The 19,136-nt window shown below is 38.8% G+C and overlaps 1 protein-coding gene across 12 annotated transcripts in view; it reads left to right on the top strand.

Annotated features, from left to right (window-relative positions):
- FKBP15 (FKBP prolyl isomerase family member 15) overlaps positions 1 to 19,136 on the top strand; it is a 54,508-nt gene that overhangs the window by 14,772 nt on the left and 20,600 nt on the right. For 8 of the 12 annotated variants that reach the window (XM_081527347.1, XM_081527353.1, XM_081527341.1 and 5 more), the window contains exons 5-15: positions 1,351 to 1,425; positions 1,805 to 1,903; positions 3,814 to 3,963; positions 4,845 to 4,913; positions 7,041 to 7,187; positions 9,677 to 9,819; positions 10,377 to 10,434; positions 13,321 to 13,428; positions 15,427 to 15,529; positions 16,032 to 16,135; positions 17,729 to 17,843. In XM_081527347.1, coding sequence (XP_081383473.1) covers positions 1,351 to 1,425; positions 1,805 to 1,903; positions 3,814 to 3,963; positions 4,845 to 4,913; positions 7,041 to 7,187; positions 9,677 to 9,819; positions 10,377 to 10,434; positions 13,321 to 13,428; positions 15,427 to 15,529; positions 16,032 to 16,135; positions 17,729 to 17,843 — 1,171 coding nt within the window. The remainder of the gene's footprint in view (positions 1 to 1,350; positions 1,426 to 1,804; positions 1,904 to 3,813; positions 3,964 to 4,844; positions 4,914 to 7,040; positions 7,188 to 9,676; positions 9,820 to 10,376; positions 10,435 to 13,320; positions 13,429 to 15,426; positions 15,530 to 16,031; positions 16,136 to 17,728; positions 17,844 to 19,136) is intronic. The other 4 variants (XM_081527378.1, XM_081527425.1, XM_081527389.1 and 1 more) reach the window with 1 other exon arrangement.

Here is a 19,136-nt window from a genome sequence, read left to right as displayed (position 1 = left end):
TCATAGATAGTGCTCGAGAATAGGGACAGCCCAGAAGTAAACCAGCTCTTCATATACCTATGACCCTTCCCTGAGCAGCTCAGTGTATAATTGGATTGGCATGAGGTAATCAGTCCCTGCTGTATCTGCCTCACATAGTATAAGGGAAGTCCTTTCTAGTATAAGATTGTATATGAGCTCCTGTAGTCAGTCCCTCCCTCCCTTCTAGGGTTGAATTTTAATTTCTGTGTGTGTGTGTGTTGTAAATATATATGAGACATAAAATTTGCCATTTTAATCATTTTTAAGTATACAATTCAGTTGCATAAATTACATTCACAGTATTGAGCAACCATCATCACTATTTCCACCTTTTTCGTCACCCCAAACAAAATCTGTAACCTTTAAGCAATAACTCCCCTTCCCCTTTCCCTATTCCCTGGTAACCCCTAATCTACTTTCTGTTGTTGTTTAGTCACTAAGTCGTATCTGACTCTTTGCGACCCCATGCACTGCAGCACACCAGGCTTCCCTGTCCCACACTATCATGAATTTGCCTATTCTAAGTATTTCATATAAGTGGAATCATAAAATATTTGTCTGGCTTATTTCACTTAGCAAAATGTTTTCAAGATTCATCCATGTTTTAGCATGTATAAGAAATTGATTATTTTTATGACTGAATATTTTATTGTATATATATATATATAAAACACACTTTTAATGTTTATCGTTCATTATCTGCTGGACACTTAGTTGTTTCCACCTTTTGACTATTGTGAATAACTGCAGTGAACATTGATGTACAACTGTATGTTTGAGTCCCTCTTTTCAGTTCTTTTGCATGTATACTAGGAGGGAAATTGCTGTGTCATATGGTAATTCCTTGTTCAGCTTTTCGAGGAACTGCCAAACTCTCTCTGCAGCATGTATACCATTTTACATTCCCATAAGTGACGTATGAGGGTTCCAGTTTCTCCACTACCCTGCCAACACTTCATTTTTTTTCCTTTTTCTACAATAGCCATTCTAATAGGTGTGAACTGGTACCTTATTATGGTTTTAATTTGTATTTCCTTAATGCCTAATGATGTTGAACATCTTTTTTATGTACCTGTGGGCCATTTGCATATCTCTTTAGTCACTCTCATTCAAAGAAAAACACCAACAAAATAAAGACATTGCTAATTACAGTTAAAAGAGTAGGGTCAAAATGAGAAGAGATTAAAGTAGATGGTGAGAAGATAAAGTAAACTTTAATGGGTTAACTGAGGTTTGAGTTTTATACCTGCATGAAGCATGAGCCCTGACATCTTTGTATTGTTCTTTAACTTCTCTCTTTTTTTTCTGCCCATCTTTGCTTGAGTACAGTATAGGATTCTTCTTTATATCAGTCAGCAACAGCCAGTAACAGTTGCCAGGATTCATCTGAACTTTGAGCTGATGGTAAGACTTTCCCTATTGGAATCAGTAGCTCCTTTGGGACTGGTTTATAGGAGAGATAGGTCTGTGCATACCTGGTGGATATTAGATCCACTACCTTCACTCTGAACTCTAGGGTAGGTATCTTTTTTTTTGGCTGTGCTTGTCAGGGAATTCTCCAGAGTCAATATCTTAACAGAATCTCTCGGAAGGCTCTCTTGATTACCTTCTGGGAATGTGGACTAAGGGGTGATTGGTGGAGGATGGGAAGGAAGAAGAAAGTTCCCTGATAACTCTCCTTGGGTCCACCTGAGGCAAGGCCCTTTTATATGAGCTTAGGCAGTCACATTTATCCACTGTGCTGCCTGCTGTTGAGTTATCTCAACATTTCTCCTTTCTCCAGGTTCAGCCCAATAACTACAGCACCTTTTATGATGACCAGAGACAAAACTGGTCCATCATGTTTGAGTCGGAAAAGGCTGCCGTGGAGTTCAATAAACAGGTAAGATTATTTTATTCATTCTGTGAAGAGCCAAACACTAGTCTGAATTTCCCTTGATTTTAAGAAAATATATGGAAAACTCATAACTTGCTATATTGTTAGTTACAAACCTAAAAAACCCCCAGTAAATTCATCACTTGAACTTATTGTATTTTAGGGAAATAATAATAATACTTATTGCTTGAAAGGAGAAAAAAAAGGCTAAATATAAACTTATATCTTTAAACACTTTTCATAAATTATCTTAAGGAATAAATACAACTATTCTTTTTAAAAATATTATTTTAAAAGAATTTTTAAAAAGTTATTTCATTGTCATTATAGAAAATTTAGAAAAGCATTTGAAAACATTCATAATCTGACTACCTAAAGTAATCACTGTTAACATGTTACATTTCTTTCTTTTCCTATGCATGAGGTGCGTAAATAGCTATAGTCCTTTCAGTGCATGAGGTGCGTAAATAGTTATAGTCCTTTCAGCGTGCATGCGTATTCAGTCGCTCAGTCATGTCTGACTCTTTGCAACCCTGTGGACTGTAGCCCATCAGTCTCCTCTGTCTGTGGAATTTTCCAGGAAAGAATACTGGAGTGTGTTGCCACTTCCTACTCCAGGGAATCTCCCCAACCCAGGGACTGCAACCCATGTCTCTTGCATTGGTCTCTGATTATTTCCTTAGGCTAGAATAAGTGAAAGATGGAGTCAAAGAGTTCATATATTTTTAGATTCTGTATAAATTGTACTATTTTACATCCATATCAGTTCTCTCACTATACCTTTGCCAACATTTATTTATTTTTGACTGTGCTGGGTCTTCGTTACCATGCTTGGACTTTCTCCAGTTGCTACAAGAAGGGGCTACTCTCTAGTGCAACAAGCTTCTCTTGTTGCAGAGCACAGGTTCTAGGGCACTCATGCTTCAGTAGTTGTGGTGCATGGGCTCGGTATTTGCAACACACAGGCTCCAGAGCTTGGGCTCAGTAGTTGTGGCACACAGGCTGAGTTGCCCCGGGGCATGTGGGATCTCCCTGGACCAGGGATCAAACCAGTGTCGCCTGCAGTGCCTAGTGGATTCTTAGCTACTGGACCACCATGGAAGCCCCTTTGCCAACATTTAGATTTATTATAGCTTTTTTTCCTTCTTACTCTTATTTGCTTGATAAAAAATGACTTCTTATTGTTTTAGCTAGCATTTATTTGATTGCAATAATGAAACTTTTTTTAAAGAAAATGAGTAGCAAGTTTCTAAGGTATATATGTTCAAACATTGGCTATAGAAAAATTATTCATAAAGATATGTTTGACTTCTTTATCTAGGATCTCAGCTAACATAATATGGGTACATCTGTAGGTGGTAGAGATGAATTCTGGGAATACATCATGGTTTTGTAAAGGGCCTTTATTTTATGTCTTTAAATAGCCTTTTGACATTTTTTTAGATGCTCCCCTATCTTTCATAGGCTCCCAAACACTGAAGCAGTAAATTAGTATAGTAATGATAGCAAGTGTTTATTGTGTACTTACTGTTATTTGCCAGGCATTGTGCCAAGTACTCTTCTTGTATTATTAGTTCAGTCTTCATAGCTAACCCTAGGAAATATGGAAAGCCTTTATCTCCATCTTACAAAAAAACCTCTGAAATAAGGTTCACAGGAGTTATGTTATTTGGCTGAGATCACAAGTTACTAAGTGGCAGTGCCCATATCTGTACTCAGGCAGTCAGACTGCAAAGCCATACTCTTAGTCACTTTGATTCCTGGCAAGATTACTGACTTTGGGATAGTTTGCTTCTAAACATGTAATTTGTTTTGCTAGTGGGCACCACTGTTTGGAAAAGAGCAGTTAGTAATAACTGAGTGAGTCCTTAACTGAGCTTAAACTAGGTTCATGCTGCTTCAATTTCACCTTGCAGGTCTGCATTGCCAAGTGCAACAGCACCTCTTCCCTGGATTCAGTGCTGTCACAGGACCTTATTGTAGTGGAAGGCCCTGCTGTAGAAGTTGGAGATTCTTTAGAAGTGGCCTATACCAGCTGGCTCTTTCAGAATCACGTTCTGGGCCAGGTAAGAAAAAGTACCCTGCAAGTTCTTTTGTAATTTAAATAGCATGAGAGCTATTCAAATGTACAGTATATTACTGTGAATTGCTGTTGTTAGCAAATAGAAATCTTTTAGGAGCCTTGGTTTAATCTCTACAGCTGCTTTTGAGGCATAGCCATGAAATGCTTGTGTATAAAATCTGCTCGGTGCCACTGTGTCTTTTGCTTAGAGCAAGTGGAAAACAGTTGCACCAGTGTTATTTTTGGTAATTGTTCATGTCCTCCTATACCAATTATAAATTTGAATAGATTCTTATGGGATTAGGCCTTAAACTTTTTAGACTTTCTTCACAGTTGTGTTTCTCTGTTTTTCTTATACTAGATAGTGTGAATAGATTGGGCTTGTTGTGTTTTTGTATTATTAAGCCCTCAAAAGTAGTATGGTTTGATAAAAAAGCTTTAGATGATGAGTCCAAAAATGTGGATTCAAGTCCCAGTTTTATCCTAACTTGACTTTGTCAAGTCGTTTAAGCTCTTAATTTTTTTTTTTTCCTATGAATTGAGCTTACTTAGTAGGGCTCTATCTACTTTCTTGGCCAGATGGTTGTTCGTCGCATCAAATGAGATAATTTATTTGAAAATTCTTTATAGATTAAAATAATTTTAAGTACATGGTGGTAGAAGTTTATTTTTTTCTAAACCTGGAAAATCCTTGCCTCGGAGATACTCAGTGTGATAACACCGTTAGCCATGATGTGGCCCCTTTTTTTAAGGTCAGAAGTATTTTTCCAGTATATTTGACATTTCCTATTTCAGAAGTACTGTGCTGTTCTATGTTAAGTTGAACATCATAATGATTATTATTATTTGTGAAGTTGGCTGACATTTATTTTGATCAACTTTCAGGTTTTTGATTCCACTGCTAACAAAGATAAGCTTCTTCGCCTGAAATTAGGGTCAGGAAAAGTCATCAAGGTAAAGGCTTAACTGTGTTCTTGTAAGAGTTTATCAGTTGCAGTGTGCTTAACTTAGACTGAATTTTATGAAATTTCTAAGCTGGGTTTATTTTCTAAGAATCTGGAAAGGCTTGGTTATAAAATACAGAAAAATGTGCTACGTTATCTGGATTTGAGAGACTTTCCCCTGTGAGACAATATATTGAAGAAGGATGCATTTCTTTTTTGTGGTCTCTGCCTTTTATTTTTCATTCTGTGGTTCTGAGGGAACTATTCAATTCTTCCTATTGCCTCCTTGGGAAAGAGATTAAATTGTTTCTTCTAGAAGTGTATCATTAACAAGTGATTCTGATTTGTCTGGGATGCTTTGAATCATGCCGGGAAGCAACTGCAGCATAGCAGGAGCGACATTGGGATTGGAGTCCAAGGACCTGGGTTCACATTGTAAATTTTTTCTTTAGCAACTATGGATGTATTTTATAAAGTAAAGATTATTTTACAAAACAAACAGACCCACAGACTTAGAGAACAAAGTTACAGTTGCCAGCGGGGATGAATGGGAGGGAAAGAGACAGTTAGGGAATTTGGGATCTACGTGTACACTCTCCTGTTTAAAATGGATAACCAACAAAGTCCTGTATAGCACAGGAAACTGTTGCCAGGTTCTTGGCTGTCTGTGCACTAGTGCCAAACAGAAATATGGAGGCAGAATTATGGAGAAAAAAAAGAGTGGCTTTGTTACTTGGCCAGGCAAAGGGGGAACGCAGTAAACTAGCCCCTCAAGAACCTGTGCCCCCTCCCTGGTGAGTAGGGAGAGGTTTCATGTCGTTAGGGCACAGATAAGGATCAAGGCAGTAACAATCTTCATTCCCTCAACAATCTTCATTCCTTCTTGTGCACTGTTTCAAAAGGGTGGGGTTGCTGACAAATCAGGCTGTGTGCAGGGTCTTAGGTCTCATCTCCCGGTCTTGATGAGCCTCTCTGGTCCCTTTAACCTTGCCTCAGGTGGTTTCTTTGCTGCTTCTCCTTTGTTTCAGTCAATTCAGTTGCTCAGTCAAGTCCCTGGAGCTCAGAGAAGGTCATGCAGGCTGGAATCTTGCCTAAGAGGAATGGGAGACAAAAAGACTTCCGTTCCCAGGAGCTCCACAGGGCCCTGCTGGGCATCAGAACTCTGCTCAAGGCTGCGTGGCAGCCTGGATGGGAGGGGAGTTTGAGGGAGAATGGATACATGTGTATGTATGGCTGAGTCCCTTTGCTGTCCACCTGAAACTTATCACAACATTGTTTTTTGTTTCTTTTTCTTTTTTAAAAAAAGTAATGTGGCTGCGCCAGATCTTAATTGCGACATGCAGGATCTAGTTCCCTGATGAGGGTTTGAGTCTAGGCCCCCGGCGTTGGGAACATGGAGTCTTAGTCACTGGATCACCAGGGAAGTCCCTCACAACATTGTTAATCGGCTATACTCCAATATAAAATGAGAAGTTCTTTTTGTTTTTCTTTTTTTTTTTTTAAGAAGTTTTTTTAAAAAAAGAATATTTTACACATGTGAGGTATCATTGTGTCAGGACATATTGATGCATTGTTTAGTACTCATTCATCCGTGTGGCAGAGTGTTTTTCTCCATAGCTTTGTTGATGACTCTTTTTCTCAGAATCCTTTGGAAACTTTTTCCTGGAGATCATAGTAGTTGGGGCATGACACTTAAAGCTAGACTGATCTAGTGTTGAATCTTGGCTTAACAATTTGCTAACTGATTTTGGGCTGGTTACCTTACTTCCTTAAGCCTCAATTTTCTCTTCTGTAAAATGGAGCTATTGCTACTAACCTTATGAAGTTATTTTAGGAGTTAAACTACATAGTGGAAGTAAAGCACTTAGCAAAGTACTTAGAAAAAACTGTGTTTAATAAATGATAGCTTTTATTTCTCTTTTAATGCCATTCTGTTCCTCCCAATTTCTCTCATCGTGTAAGATATTTCATTTAGCCCTGGATGTGCTGGGTTTGACAAGTCAGCCGAGAAGTATTCTAGATGTTCTTATGACTGTTGTGTGGGAGCAGGGAACATAAACTGATGATCCTCTACTGTGTTTTGTCTTATGAGAAGGTTTGTATCTGATGAACTTTTCCTCTTCTCTGATTCCTGAAGAGCTGGGAGGATGGAATGGTGGGCATGAGGAAAGGAGGGAAGCGGTTGCTTATCATCCCCCCAGCCTGCGCTGCTGGCTCTGAAGGGGTAATAGGATGGACTCCCTCAACAGACTCGATCCTGGTGTTCGAGGTGGAGATTAGGCGGGTGAGTGAAATTGTGCTGTGTTGTGTGTGATGAGTCCTCTTTGCTAGTTAAGTAAAATGAATAAATAAATGTGTTGGAGAAGATTCTACAGCTATCTCTCTCTTTTTTTCCTTTTAAGTAGAAATGGTATAGTTGGAAAGAACAACAGCTTTGGAATCTAAAGGACAAGGTTTATGTCCTTCTTTGCTCTGTATTTATAGTCCCTTCTCTTGTCATTTTTTCTGTAAAATAGTGATTCTTACCCAGTGTTCATACCTTTTGATTTAGTAATTCCATGGCTACAAATTTATCCTATCAATATGTTTACATACGTGTGCATGTATACCTGTATGTAGATAGATAGCTAGAGATAGATACATAGTTTTTTGCCACATTGTTTGTGATAGTGGAGAACTGAAAACAGCTTAAATGTTTGTCATTATGAGACTGGTTGAATTATGGTTTTTCAGAGAGTGAACATCTGTTTGTTTCTTAAAGAATATCGAAAATCTGTTTTTAAGTGAAAGAAACAAGTTGAAGAACAGTATGGGTAGTATGATCTTGTGTGTGTATGTATGTATATATATACAAATAAATATATATATATATATGCCCATATATTCATATGAAATTTCTGGAGGCATTTAAAAAAATGTAGTGATTTTTCTCTGGAGGATGGGAGTGGAGTTCAGAAACTTTTACTTTTTTACATTCTACCCTTTTGTACTATTTAAAGATTTTATTACAAATAATTTCTATGTTAGTCACTCAGTCATGTCCCAACTCTTTGCGACCCCATGGACTGTAGCTTGCCAGGCTCCTCTGACCATGAAATTCTCCAAGCAAGCATACTGGAGTGGGTAACCATTCCCTTCTCCAGGGGATCTTCCCAACCCAGGGATCGAACCCGGGTCTCTTGCATTGTAAGCAGATTCTTTACTGTCTGAGATACCAGGGAAGCCCAAATAAAGTTTATAACAACTGTGGTTAATTAATGTTCCCCCTCCAATCCTTGCCCCCTCACCCCAAAAAATACTCTGTTTGCTTTACACTGATTATTAGGTCCAGATGTGATAGTGTTTGAGACTATAAACTATAAGATACAATGCAAATAGATATTATGGTCATCTTCATTGTGGCTGTTATTCCTGCTGCAGCAAAGGATATGCATTGTTTCTCAGTAACTTTCTCCACCCTTATCTCTGGTGGGCGTTTCAGCCCTCTTTGACTGACATGCTTCCAGCTGCCTCTTTCACAGCTTTTATATTCTTTATCCATTTCCTTTGAGGAAATCGTGGCTGTGATAGATAACAAATCAATTTGACTCCATTAAGACTTTTTGTAAATATAAGAAAGAAATACCCTATTTTACCAATAATCAAAGTATTACAAATTGTTTACTAAACTGACAAGGCTGGCGGAGTTCCCTGGTGGCCTAGTGGTTAGGATTCAGGGCTTTAACTGCTGTGGCCTGGGTTCAGCCTCTGATTGGAGAACCGAGATCCTGCAAGCCATGAGACATGGCAAAGAAAAAGAAAAAATGACAAGGATGATACAGAATGGTAATACCCAGTGTGACAAGAGTTTTGAGAAGGATTTATATACTACTTTTGGAGTATAAGGGCTTCCCAGGTGGTGCAGTAGTCAAGAATCCGCATGCCAGTGTAGGAGGGGCAGGAGACTTGTGTTTGTTCCCTGGGGGTCAGGAAGATCCCCTAGAGTAGGAAATAACAACCCGCTCCAGTATTCTTGCCTGGATAATTCCATGGATAGAGGAGTCTGGCGGGCTACAGTCCAAAGAGGCAGACATGGCTGAGCGACTGAGCACACATATGGAGTATAAAGTAGTTCACCCTTTATGGTGTGAAATTTAATGGTATATATCAAAAGTTTTAAAAGTAAGTATAACTTTTATCCTGCAACTTAACTTCTGGGAATTTGTATTTTGGAAAAGATTATGTGCAAAGATATAGAGATAAAACTATTCATAGAAGTATTGTTTGTATGGAAGAAATGAGAAATAAACTGAATGTCCAACAAGTGGGAAATGATGAAATATATTTTGTGGTAACATAGATATTTGTGACTTCTGTCCCTAAAGTCCTTTGGAGACTTTTTCCTGTAGTTGATAGCAGTTAAGGGTGTGACCTTTGAAGTTAGAAGTTAAAAAGGATGTTGTCGATTAATAATTTAGTTAACATGGAACTATTAATATGTTAATCAGTGAGTGAGTAAGGCAGTATGGCCCCGTTTTTGTAAAACACACACACATAATATAAATGTGAAATATTACATCTGAAATCCTAACAATATTGCTGCTTGATAGTTGAATTGCCAGTAATAATCTTTTTTTTTTCTTTTGGCTTATCTCCATTTTCTCTTTTGCCTACCATGAACAGGTAATGATTTTGTATGATGAAGAATAAGTAAGATGGAAGGAGAATGGAGGGGGAAGAGGGCCGTTTTTGTGGTCTGTTAGCCTATTCAACCTGTGGTTGATCTTTCCTTAGGTCAAATTCGCTAGAGATTCTGGCTCTGATGGGCACAGTGTTAGTTCCCGGGATTCTGCAGCCCCTTCTCCCATCCCTGCTGCTGACAGCATCTCTGCTGACCCTATTGTGTCACCATCCACGTCGGTACCTTTCAAATCAGGGTAAGACACTGCAGTTGTATCAAGCTCTTTTATTGTCCAGAAACATGATTCTTAGGGTAGTTCAGCAATAGGGATATATTAGGTTGGCCAAAAAGTTTGTTCAGGTTTGTCCATAGCATCGTACAGAAGAACCCAAATGAACTTTGGGGCCAACGCACTAGTTGAAAACTGAAATAATTTTAAATAATTGGGGGGGGGAAATGGGATAAGGGAAATGGGAAACATAATTGCTTCAGATTTTCTAACAAAGGATTAATATTCATAGTCTATAAAAGCACTAACTCAGATATAAAAGAATACCCTCCAAACTTTGGAGAAAAATTGGGCAAAAGCCATAAAAACACTTATCTCTAAGGATAAAATGTAAATTTTTCCATTTGAATGGAAAATTATCTTCAGTAGCTTTCAGAAATTATGCAAACTAAAAAACAGTTAAAATTCTATTTTACAGCTGTCAAATTATCAAACATCTTAAAAAACAGTGTTTAACCAGTATAATCTGGACTCGTGATTATAGATTTTGTTTTTATCTTAGGCTATGTCTTATTTGCTTTCAGGGAGTCAGCTCTTCGTTCCAAATCTAACTCCCTTAGTGAACAGCTTACAGTAAATACAGTGAGTATATATGTCTTATCTCCTTAACCCCAGTTTGCTAGGAAGGTTTCATGTGCCTCGGGTGTGGTAGGTTAGAGAAAAAAAAAATAATGAGAAATGTTGATTTAGGGTAGAAATCAGTGGTTACTTGATCCACTGTCTTTTACTTGGGAGTCAGTTTAAATTAGCCTGGGCTTCTGCATAGACCTGGATTGAAATCTTTGTTCTTACAAACATGTGACCTTGAGAAAATTATCTCATTTCCCTGATCTTCAGTTTCTTCATTATTAAAATGGTAATAATTCTCACAGCCCCTCTTTGTGATATGTTTTTGTGATATGTTTATAAAGCCCTAAGCTCAGAGCCTACATGAAACATGTCTTCAGTAATCTCTCAAGATTTACGTGTGTACCTGTGCATGTGTGTGTGTGTGTGTGCACGTGCGCACGTGTGTGTGCACTCAGTTATGTCTTACTCTTTGCAACCCTTTGGACCATAGCCCGCCAGGCTCCTCTGTCCATGAGATTTTTCAGGTAAGAATAATGGAGCAGGTTGCCATTTCCTTCTCCAGGGGATCTTCCCAGCGCAGGGATTGAACCTGCATCTCCTGCATTGCAGGTGGATTCTTTACCTGCCGAGCCAGTGGGGAAGCCCATGAGGTTTAAATTAAATAATGCCTATAGAGTTTCTAGTATTGTGTCTGGAATATTGTAAGGCTCAGTTAACATTGCTTTTTGTTATCATAATTACTGCTAACACTACATGTCTTTATACTTTCATCTTCTCAGAGGAATTCTACACTAACTCACCAGCTAGTTGGCTTTGAGCAGGTTACTGGGCTTCTGTATTTCCCAAACTATGAGATAAGGAGACTAGCAAACTGTTGTAGTAAACTTTGGATTTGAAGACCTTTTGGAGGATGTACACTGTGTGGGAGGCTGCCCTGCCTGCTCCATGAAGGCATCTGAGTTTGCTGCATGTGGATGGGATGATAGCTGAAGTGCTTGAAGTTCTAAAGCTTTGTAGCTTTCACCTGCCACATTAGCATAACTGTGTGGACTGGAATTGATGATTAATTTCCCTCCAACTCTAGTTTACTTGTTTGTATCCAGTCCAAAGTAGGAATTACTTAAGAAAATAATTGATCTGATATTATAAAAAGTGATCTAAACCCAGAAGGCTAAGCCAAGGAATCAAGAAAATGGGAAAACAGTGTAAAATCTCAGATCTTTGCATGCCGACAAAATTGTTCAGTATTAGTTCTTTTGTACTCTCTAGACACAGCTACTTTTATCAAATATTTCTAAACTTCAGTAACTTTTGGTAAGTTAGTGGTCTACAATGTTTTTTTTCCCCTTTCTTTTTTTTGCAATTTTGTTTTTTTAATTGAGACAAAGTTCATATAACATAAAACTTTAACCATCTTTTTCCATTGAAGTTTTTATTTTAAAAAAATGTTTTTATATGGACCATTTTTTAAGTCTTTATTGAATATGTTACAATATTTCTGTTTTTCATGTTTTGGTTTTTTAGCTGCGAGGCATGTGGGGTCTTAGCTCCTCTACCAGGGATCAAACATGTACCCCCTTCTTTGGAAGACAAAGTCCCAACCTACCGTACTACCAGGGAATTTCCCAAGTTTTTATCTTTTGCTTTGAATATATAATTACATTCATAGGGCACAGTTAGCAAAACAATATAACAGGATATATGTTGAGAAAACTTCATTCCTACCCCTTCCCTCATGTACCCTTATTTTATCTTACCCCCCTTCCCACCCTGCACTTTGGGTAAATGCTTTTATTAGTTTCTCATGTTTTCCTTCAGTGTTTCTTAATGCAAATGCAAGCAAGTAGGAAGGTATATTTTATTTCCCCCCTTTCACAAAAAATAGCATATTATGTGTATTATCTACCTTGCTTTTTATACTAACAGTGTCTTTCCATGTTAGTGTATGGAAAACTTCCTCATTCTTTTTTTATCTTTAGATCCCAGTGTTCCATTGTGTGGATATTGGTTTATATAATTAGTCCTCTTTTGAGGGATCTTTTTTGCTGATGTGCCTCCACTGTTAAAAAAAGATGAGCACACACTCTCAGTATATGTTTGTTCACAAATTATATGAAGTATTGTCCATCCCTGTAAGCAGGTTTAATGTCTTATGTATACAGTAGCTTGAGCAAGCTCTGGGAGATGGCGAAGGACAGGGAAGCCTGATGTGCTGCAGTCCATGGGGCCGCAAAGAGTTGGACACGACTGGACGACTAAACAATAATACTGTAGCTTATAAATAATTTTAAAATAGAGGCTATGGTCATTTCATTTTACACTCACGAGATTATCTTGAGTACTCTTAGGGGTATACACTCTGCTCTGAAAACTGCACTTTGAACCAGTTAATGAATACAGAGGCATCCAGCTCAGGGACTAGTATGTCATCAGTGCCAAATCAGTGTTAAATGAACCTGAATTTAGAACACAGAGTTCCGGTTTACCTTTCTCCCTAAATCTCTTCTGAATATTTACCTACTGAGTTGCTCTTGGGCTTTTGAGAAGGTACTGTTATCTAAAATACCTCCCTCCCTTAATTTGTACTTGAGTTTTTCATCTGTAAAATGAGAACACTTATGCCTGGTAAGGAGACTTGATTGAAATGAAGGAATACCGATGGAACCACTTCGTCCATTCCAACATGTAGGGAATTATTTTTTCTACTATCATTAATTGTGACCCATATATGCTTCTAGGAAAGAAATCTTTAATTCTCATTTTATAGAAAAAGTACTTTCAAATAAATGTGACAGGGGGACTTACTGAAAGATTTGACCCAAGAGTCAAAGACATAGAGTTGACTGAAGGTAATGAACCTTGATTACAGTGATTTTTGTGACTTTCCTTTCTTTTTAGAATCCTGATACAGTCAAGGCCAAGTTGATCTCTCGGATGGCTAAAATGGGCCAGCCCATGCTGCCCATTCTTCCACCACAGCTGGATTCTAATGATTCAGAAATTGAAGTATGTCCCACTGGCTGTCTTAGAATGAATAGTGCAGATGTTGCTGTCTTATGTTCTTTTTTTTTTTTTTTTAATATTTATTTATTTTGCTGCCCTGGGTCTGCAGCATGTGGGATGTACCCTGACCAGGGATCAAACCCTGGCCCCTTGCATTGGGAGTGCAGAGTCTTAGCCACTGGACTACCAGGGAAGTCCCCCTCTCTTCTTTTTTTTTTTTTTCCCCTCTCTTCTTTTAATTGAAATTATTGCTTTTCCTGCCTCTAACCAGAATCATTATTTAGAGAGCTTATAGTCAAATGTGTTTCTCCTATAATTGGCACTTCCCCTGAGAAATGGAAGTGATTCTGTATATGTGTCACAAGAACTGGGCGGTTTTAAGTGGTTAATTTAGTTTTCTACTGAAATCTCTATTGTTAGTAAAAATCAAACCTTTTAGACCATATGATGCTCAATCCATAAAGAATGCTCAATTCATATTTGTTGATCAAATTGCTTAGATTCTCTTGGGCAATGTTGATTTTTGAAGTTTAAAAATTTTATTGCAATCAGATCTATCAATTTTTTCCCTTTGTTTTTTGCTTTTGACAGTATGCTTAGAAAGCCTTCTCACTTTCAGATATTGTAAAGATTACATGTGTCTTTAAAATGTTTATTACTATATATTTAGATCTATTATTTCATATTTAGTCCATCTGGAATTTGGTGAATGACAAGAAGTAACAATTCCTATTCAGTTCTTTAACCATTGGTTAATTCCTTAGTGAATAAAATAATGCTTTCTCAACTGAATTGAAACACTTAACAGTGATTAATTTTTAGGATTCTTTGCCATTGATGCACAACAAAGCAAAGGTGATGATCTTGAGAAAAAAACTCATAAAAGGTTTTATTTTTTCATAATTTTATTTTATTTCTTCATGGAAAAGCTCTGTACAGATTTAACATTTTAAACAAAGATAAGATTTCTGGGACCTGTTATAAAATTGATTTTTATTTGGGTTCTGGAAATAAAATTTGGGTAAGATAATATTTTTATTAAAAATTTTAAGTGCTACTTATAGGGTAATTCTTTTCATTCTGTTGTTAGATAGTTAGGTTGATTTATGTAATGATGTAAAACTGGAATGCTTTTCCAGAAATGCATAATACATTTCTGAGAATTTCAGGAAATAAGAGGGAGTTCTAAAGTAAAAGAATGTCGAAGAGATTTCAGCCCTTGAACTGTAGCATAGCAGATCACAGTCACTGTATATTGCGCCTAAAGTTTCTTTTTTTCCTTGTATGAATCAGGAAGATGTCTATACAGTAACTTTGTTTAGACATTCTTTTTTTTTGTTTTTGCCCACTTTGTGTTCCATACAGGATCTTAGTTCCTTGACTGGGGATTGAACCCACGCTCCCTGCAATGTTAACTTTATTTAGAATTACAGTAGGACCAGCATTGCTTTGCTTTTATGAAGAAAAAGAATGAAGGGAAGACACTCTAAAAGTATATTGTCAAAAATAGCCTGGTAATGAGACACAGTGAATCCTACTGTGTGTGATGTTCTGTGAGTACCTTGAGGTCTGTGGAGAGTATTTGGCAGAAGAGAAAGGTCACGTTATTCCCTGGGGTTCCTGTGCGAGGCCCTAATTCTGTGGAAGCGGACTAGGTCGGTCTTAAGGTAGCTGCCGGTTTGGAAAACTATTCATTGTGGGGAGCACTCACTCAAGCTGCTTCAGATACAATTACATCATCAATGTACACTGGAAATTTAACTATAATTATTTGATAAAATTTACAGGGAGAGGGATCCTACTCTGGTACATAATAGAGTGTTTTCCTCCCAGAGCCCATGCCTTAAACTCGTGCCTTTCTGCTTACCTTTCCTTCCTCTTTCTTTTTTTTTTTTTTGCCCAAAAACACTGGTTGTAAGCAGGTTTAGGGTGGACAGTCAGTCTCAGTCTTCAACTAAGGACCCGTAGATGTAATAACCAAAATGCTTGTGCCTGTTACAGGACATGAATGCTCCTCGAGGAGCTGGGCAGCCCATGGCGACCGCATCCGTCCAGCCCTCTCTTCAGCCAGCCCATCCAGTGCTCCCACAGATGACCTCACAAGGTAAGCAACCCCTCTGAGGCTCTGTGGCCTTAAATTGGGTTGGTACCAAAATTATCATCACTGTACCCTAAAATGTTAGCCTGTATTGTTTTAGTACTGAGAACTGGACTAGCGTCTAAAACTTCCCAGACTGTCCCTGGATAGGGCCTTTTCAAGCCTGAGGTGCGCTCGGTCTGCCTGCTGTGTCTTCTGCTCTGTTGCATTGTCAGGTTTGGAAATCGGCACTCAGCTGATGAGCCCTCTCCCTGTGTGTGATTCTGCACTTCCTGTCAGCTGATGGGATCATAGGTCTGAGTCTCGTGCACCTGGAAACACCCAGTTTCCTTTCACTAGCCCAGTAGGTTTAGATCCTACTTGCTGGGATCCAGTAGGTCTGGTTTTAGGAGAATTAGGTGAGAGAAGTGGTCAATGTGAAGGGTGATGGTATATAAGGTGATAGTCCAGACTTGTACCAAGAAGTGGGGAGTGGGTTTAACAGTGAAAACTTTTTGCTCTGTCTTAGCACCTCAGCCATCTGTATCTGGTCTCCAAACACCTGCTGCTTTGATGCAAGTTGCATCTCTTGATTCCCACTCAGCTGTATCTGGAAATGCGCAGTCCTTTCAGGTAACATTTTTAAAACCATGTCAGTTATATGCTGTCATTTATTATTGTTCTGTTCAGTCTCTTTTTGCTCAATTTGTACAGCAGCAGTTCCCCACAGAGCTTATAATTTTTCCCCTTCCTGAACCACCACTTTTTCATGTCTAACAGGTTGTTGTCAAGATTAAATGTGAGAACCAGCACCCCAACTAAAATAAATAAATTTACTTTTTAAAAAAAGTGCTTAATGAATACTTGCCGAGCCAATGAATATATGAATGAATAATAAATATGTGAATGAATTAAAAAAAAAAAGATTAAAGGTGAGAACCAGCAAAACACCTGGTACGAGGCCTGGCACATAGTGAGAGCCCAGTTGATGTTTGTTTCCCTTCCTTTTCACACATGTCTAATTTAGAGATATATATTCAAGTCTTCTGTGTTCTCCCCTATCAAACAGCTGATAGGCTAAGATTCTGCTCTGCACTCAGTAGAATGGTTGTGGTGGAGGGTAGTGGGGGAGGCATATACAAATACAACTGAACTCTAATTGTTTAGTTATCCTCCAGAGGTGAGCTCTTAAAAGTAGGGTTTTTGGGTTTTTTTTTTCTGTTTTCATAGGAAGCAGTGGCAGCAGGCTGTCTGCCTCTGACAACAGTTTGCCAGGACAGTAGACTCTTCTTTTGCCCAACACATCTGATGGATAAGATTTAATTCCCCATGATAAAAAACTCTCACTTCCTTGGTGATTCTTCATGTAGGGGGGCAAGGGGGTGATGGCGAAGAGGTCAGAGCAATGGTGGTCAGGCAATGTCTTATTAGTAACGGGTGCATCAGAAATGAGAAAAGTCCTACCTTGCCCTCTCTCACTGCTGAATGGACCTAATGGAGAGTTATATCCTGTATACTCAGATTCTTTTTTTAGTAATGAGTGGGTAGTTATACCCGTCCCTGGAAATGAGCTGTATTTCCTTAATTCAAGGAAGAATAACCATCATTATTAAAATGATAGCTGCTGTTTATTGAACATTAATTGTCTTCCAGGCACTTAGTTACCAGGGGGTTAGGAACTTTAGCTATCTATCACTTCATTTAGTCCATACAACAACCGTGAGAAGTGGTATTGATATTTTCATTTAATTGTTGAGGTGACTGAGGCTCGCTGAGAGGAAAATAAGAGCGCTTGGTCATACCGATAAACATCAGAATCTAGCTAGACAGAAGCATCCTTTGAAAACTAGTGGATTTAGTTCGGAATCAGAACGCCTCTTTTTTTTACTTTAATGAAACCAAGTAGAGTTTGCTTAGTTTTAAAATGTCTCAGACCATCCATTGGCCCAATGGCTAAGGGATGAATTCCTACTGAATTAAATCATCACAAGAGGACTGGGGAGTAACCTGAGACGCCCATAGGGCTTTAGTGACCGGCATCACAGAATTACATCATCACTCTCCTGCTGCAGTTACTGTCCAATACCAAACCCTGGTCTATCCATCTCCAGCTTCAATACTTTCGAGTCTCCTTCCAGTTTACCTACCTTATTCCATCAAAGACAAACTAAGCAGAAAAGAGAGATGAATGTTTTATAAACCGGCTGTAATTTGGCATCTTCTCAGCCCTATGCAGGTATGCAGGCCTACGCTTACCCCCAGGCACCAGCTGTTGCTTCCCAGCTGCAGCCCGTTCGGCCCTTGTACCCCGCACCACTCTCGCAGCCTCCTCATTTTCAAGGTAGGCATTTCTCATCTTCTGCTCCTGCTGGGCTTCCCCGTCTCCCATCCGTTCTCATTTTGACTCCAGTAGACCTCTGCCCTTTTTGTCTTTTAAGCAGCTTAGTTGAGGTATGACTTACATACCATGGAGTTCACTAGTTTTTTTCCTTTCTTTTTAAAATGTAATGAAGATTTATTTCTTGTGCATGCTACATGTCCTTTATGGGTAGACTGGAAGTTGGGTCATGCCTGGTCGTCACTCTGGAAGGAGGTTCCTGGAGCAGGCACTCTCTGGAACACTGACCTTTGCGAGTTTTGTGTGGATCCGTATGTTCCTTTCTGGTGGTCAGGGACTCCTGCCTGCTGTCAGCTGGTGCTGTGTGAGATCCTCTATATCTGAAGATGCACCCCTAATGAATCCATGGAGAGAAAAGTACCCCACATGCACTGACTCCTCCGTGTCATGTCATCCCCCCAATTGACTGGTTTTAAGTGTACAATTCAATGACTTTTTTTTTTCAGTAAGTCTACATAGTTGTACAGACATCACCATGATCCAACTTTAGAACATTTCCAGCATCCCCCCTCAAAGCCCTTCTGACCACTTTCAGTGTTTTGTTTCTTGCTCTTTTTCCTGCCAGCGCTTTAAATTCCTCTCTCAGGGTTGCTCTGTAGAGTTCTTAGTAGATGGTAAAAGAGGAAAATATCCGAGGAAATTGGGAGAAAGCATAACTGTTCGGTATCTTATATGAGAGCTACTTTGTTACAATTTTAAAGTTGTGAAAAGAATACACTTTTATAAAAAGTTAACACAAAAGAGTGTGAAATGAAGTGTTACTGTCTTCCATCTTTAAACCCCCTTGACCTTAGGAAGCAGTCACTTGAGTAACTTTTCAGGTATCTTGCATACATGTACAGTATGGTTGCCTTGTGTAAATACGAAGCAAAATAAATGTGTGCAGCTGGGATGGTATCCTGCCTTCTTGTTCTGCAGCTGTGTTTTGCATAGTGATCACTGAGTATTAGGACAGTGGTAGAAAGAAGCAAGTATATCCCCAACGAAATGTAAGGTGCGGGAGTGGTTAAGAGTTTCCTGTGTGCATCCTTGGTCTGGAAGCCCTGCTCTTCTCCATCTGGGAAACTACTAAATCTGTAATCTCTTCTGAGAAGCCTTCCCTGTTACCGTCCCTCTCTCCTCTCCTTCCAGAGATGTAAATGTATGTGTGTCACTAAAAAGTTAATGTTGCTGTTCTCTGTGCTCCTTTTTGTACCTTGTAACCTGGTACATGGTTCATTCTTTGCACTTACAACA

The sequence above is a fragment of the Giraffa tippelskirchi genome, chromosome 1, assembly GCF_054371585.1.
Source record: "Giraffa tippelskirchi isolate mGirTip1 chromosome 1, T2T-mGirTip1v1.2.pri, whole genome shotgun sequence".
In the NCBI taxonomy this organism is placed as follows: domain Eukaryota; kingdom Metazoa; phylum Chordata; class Mammalia; order Artiodactyla; family Giraffidae; genus Giraffa; species Giraffa tippelskirchi.
This window is presented reverse-complemented; position numbering and strand designations above follow the sequence as displayed.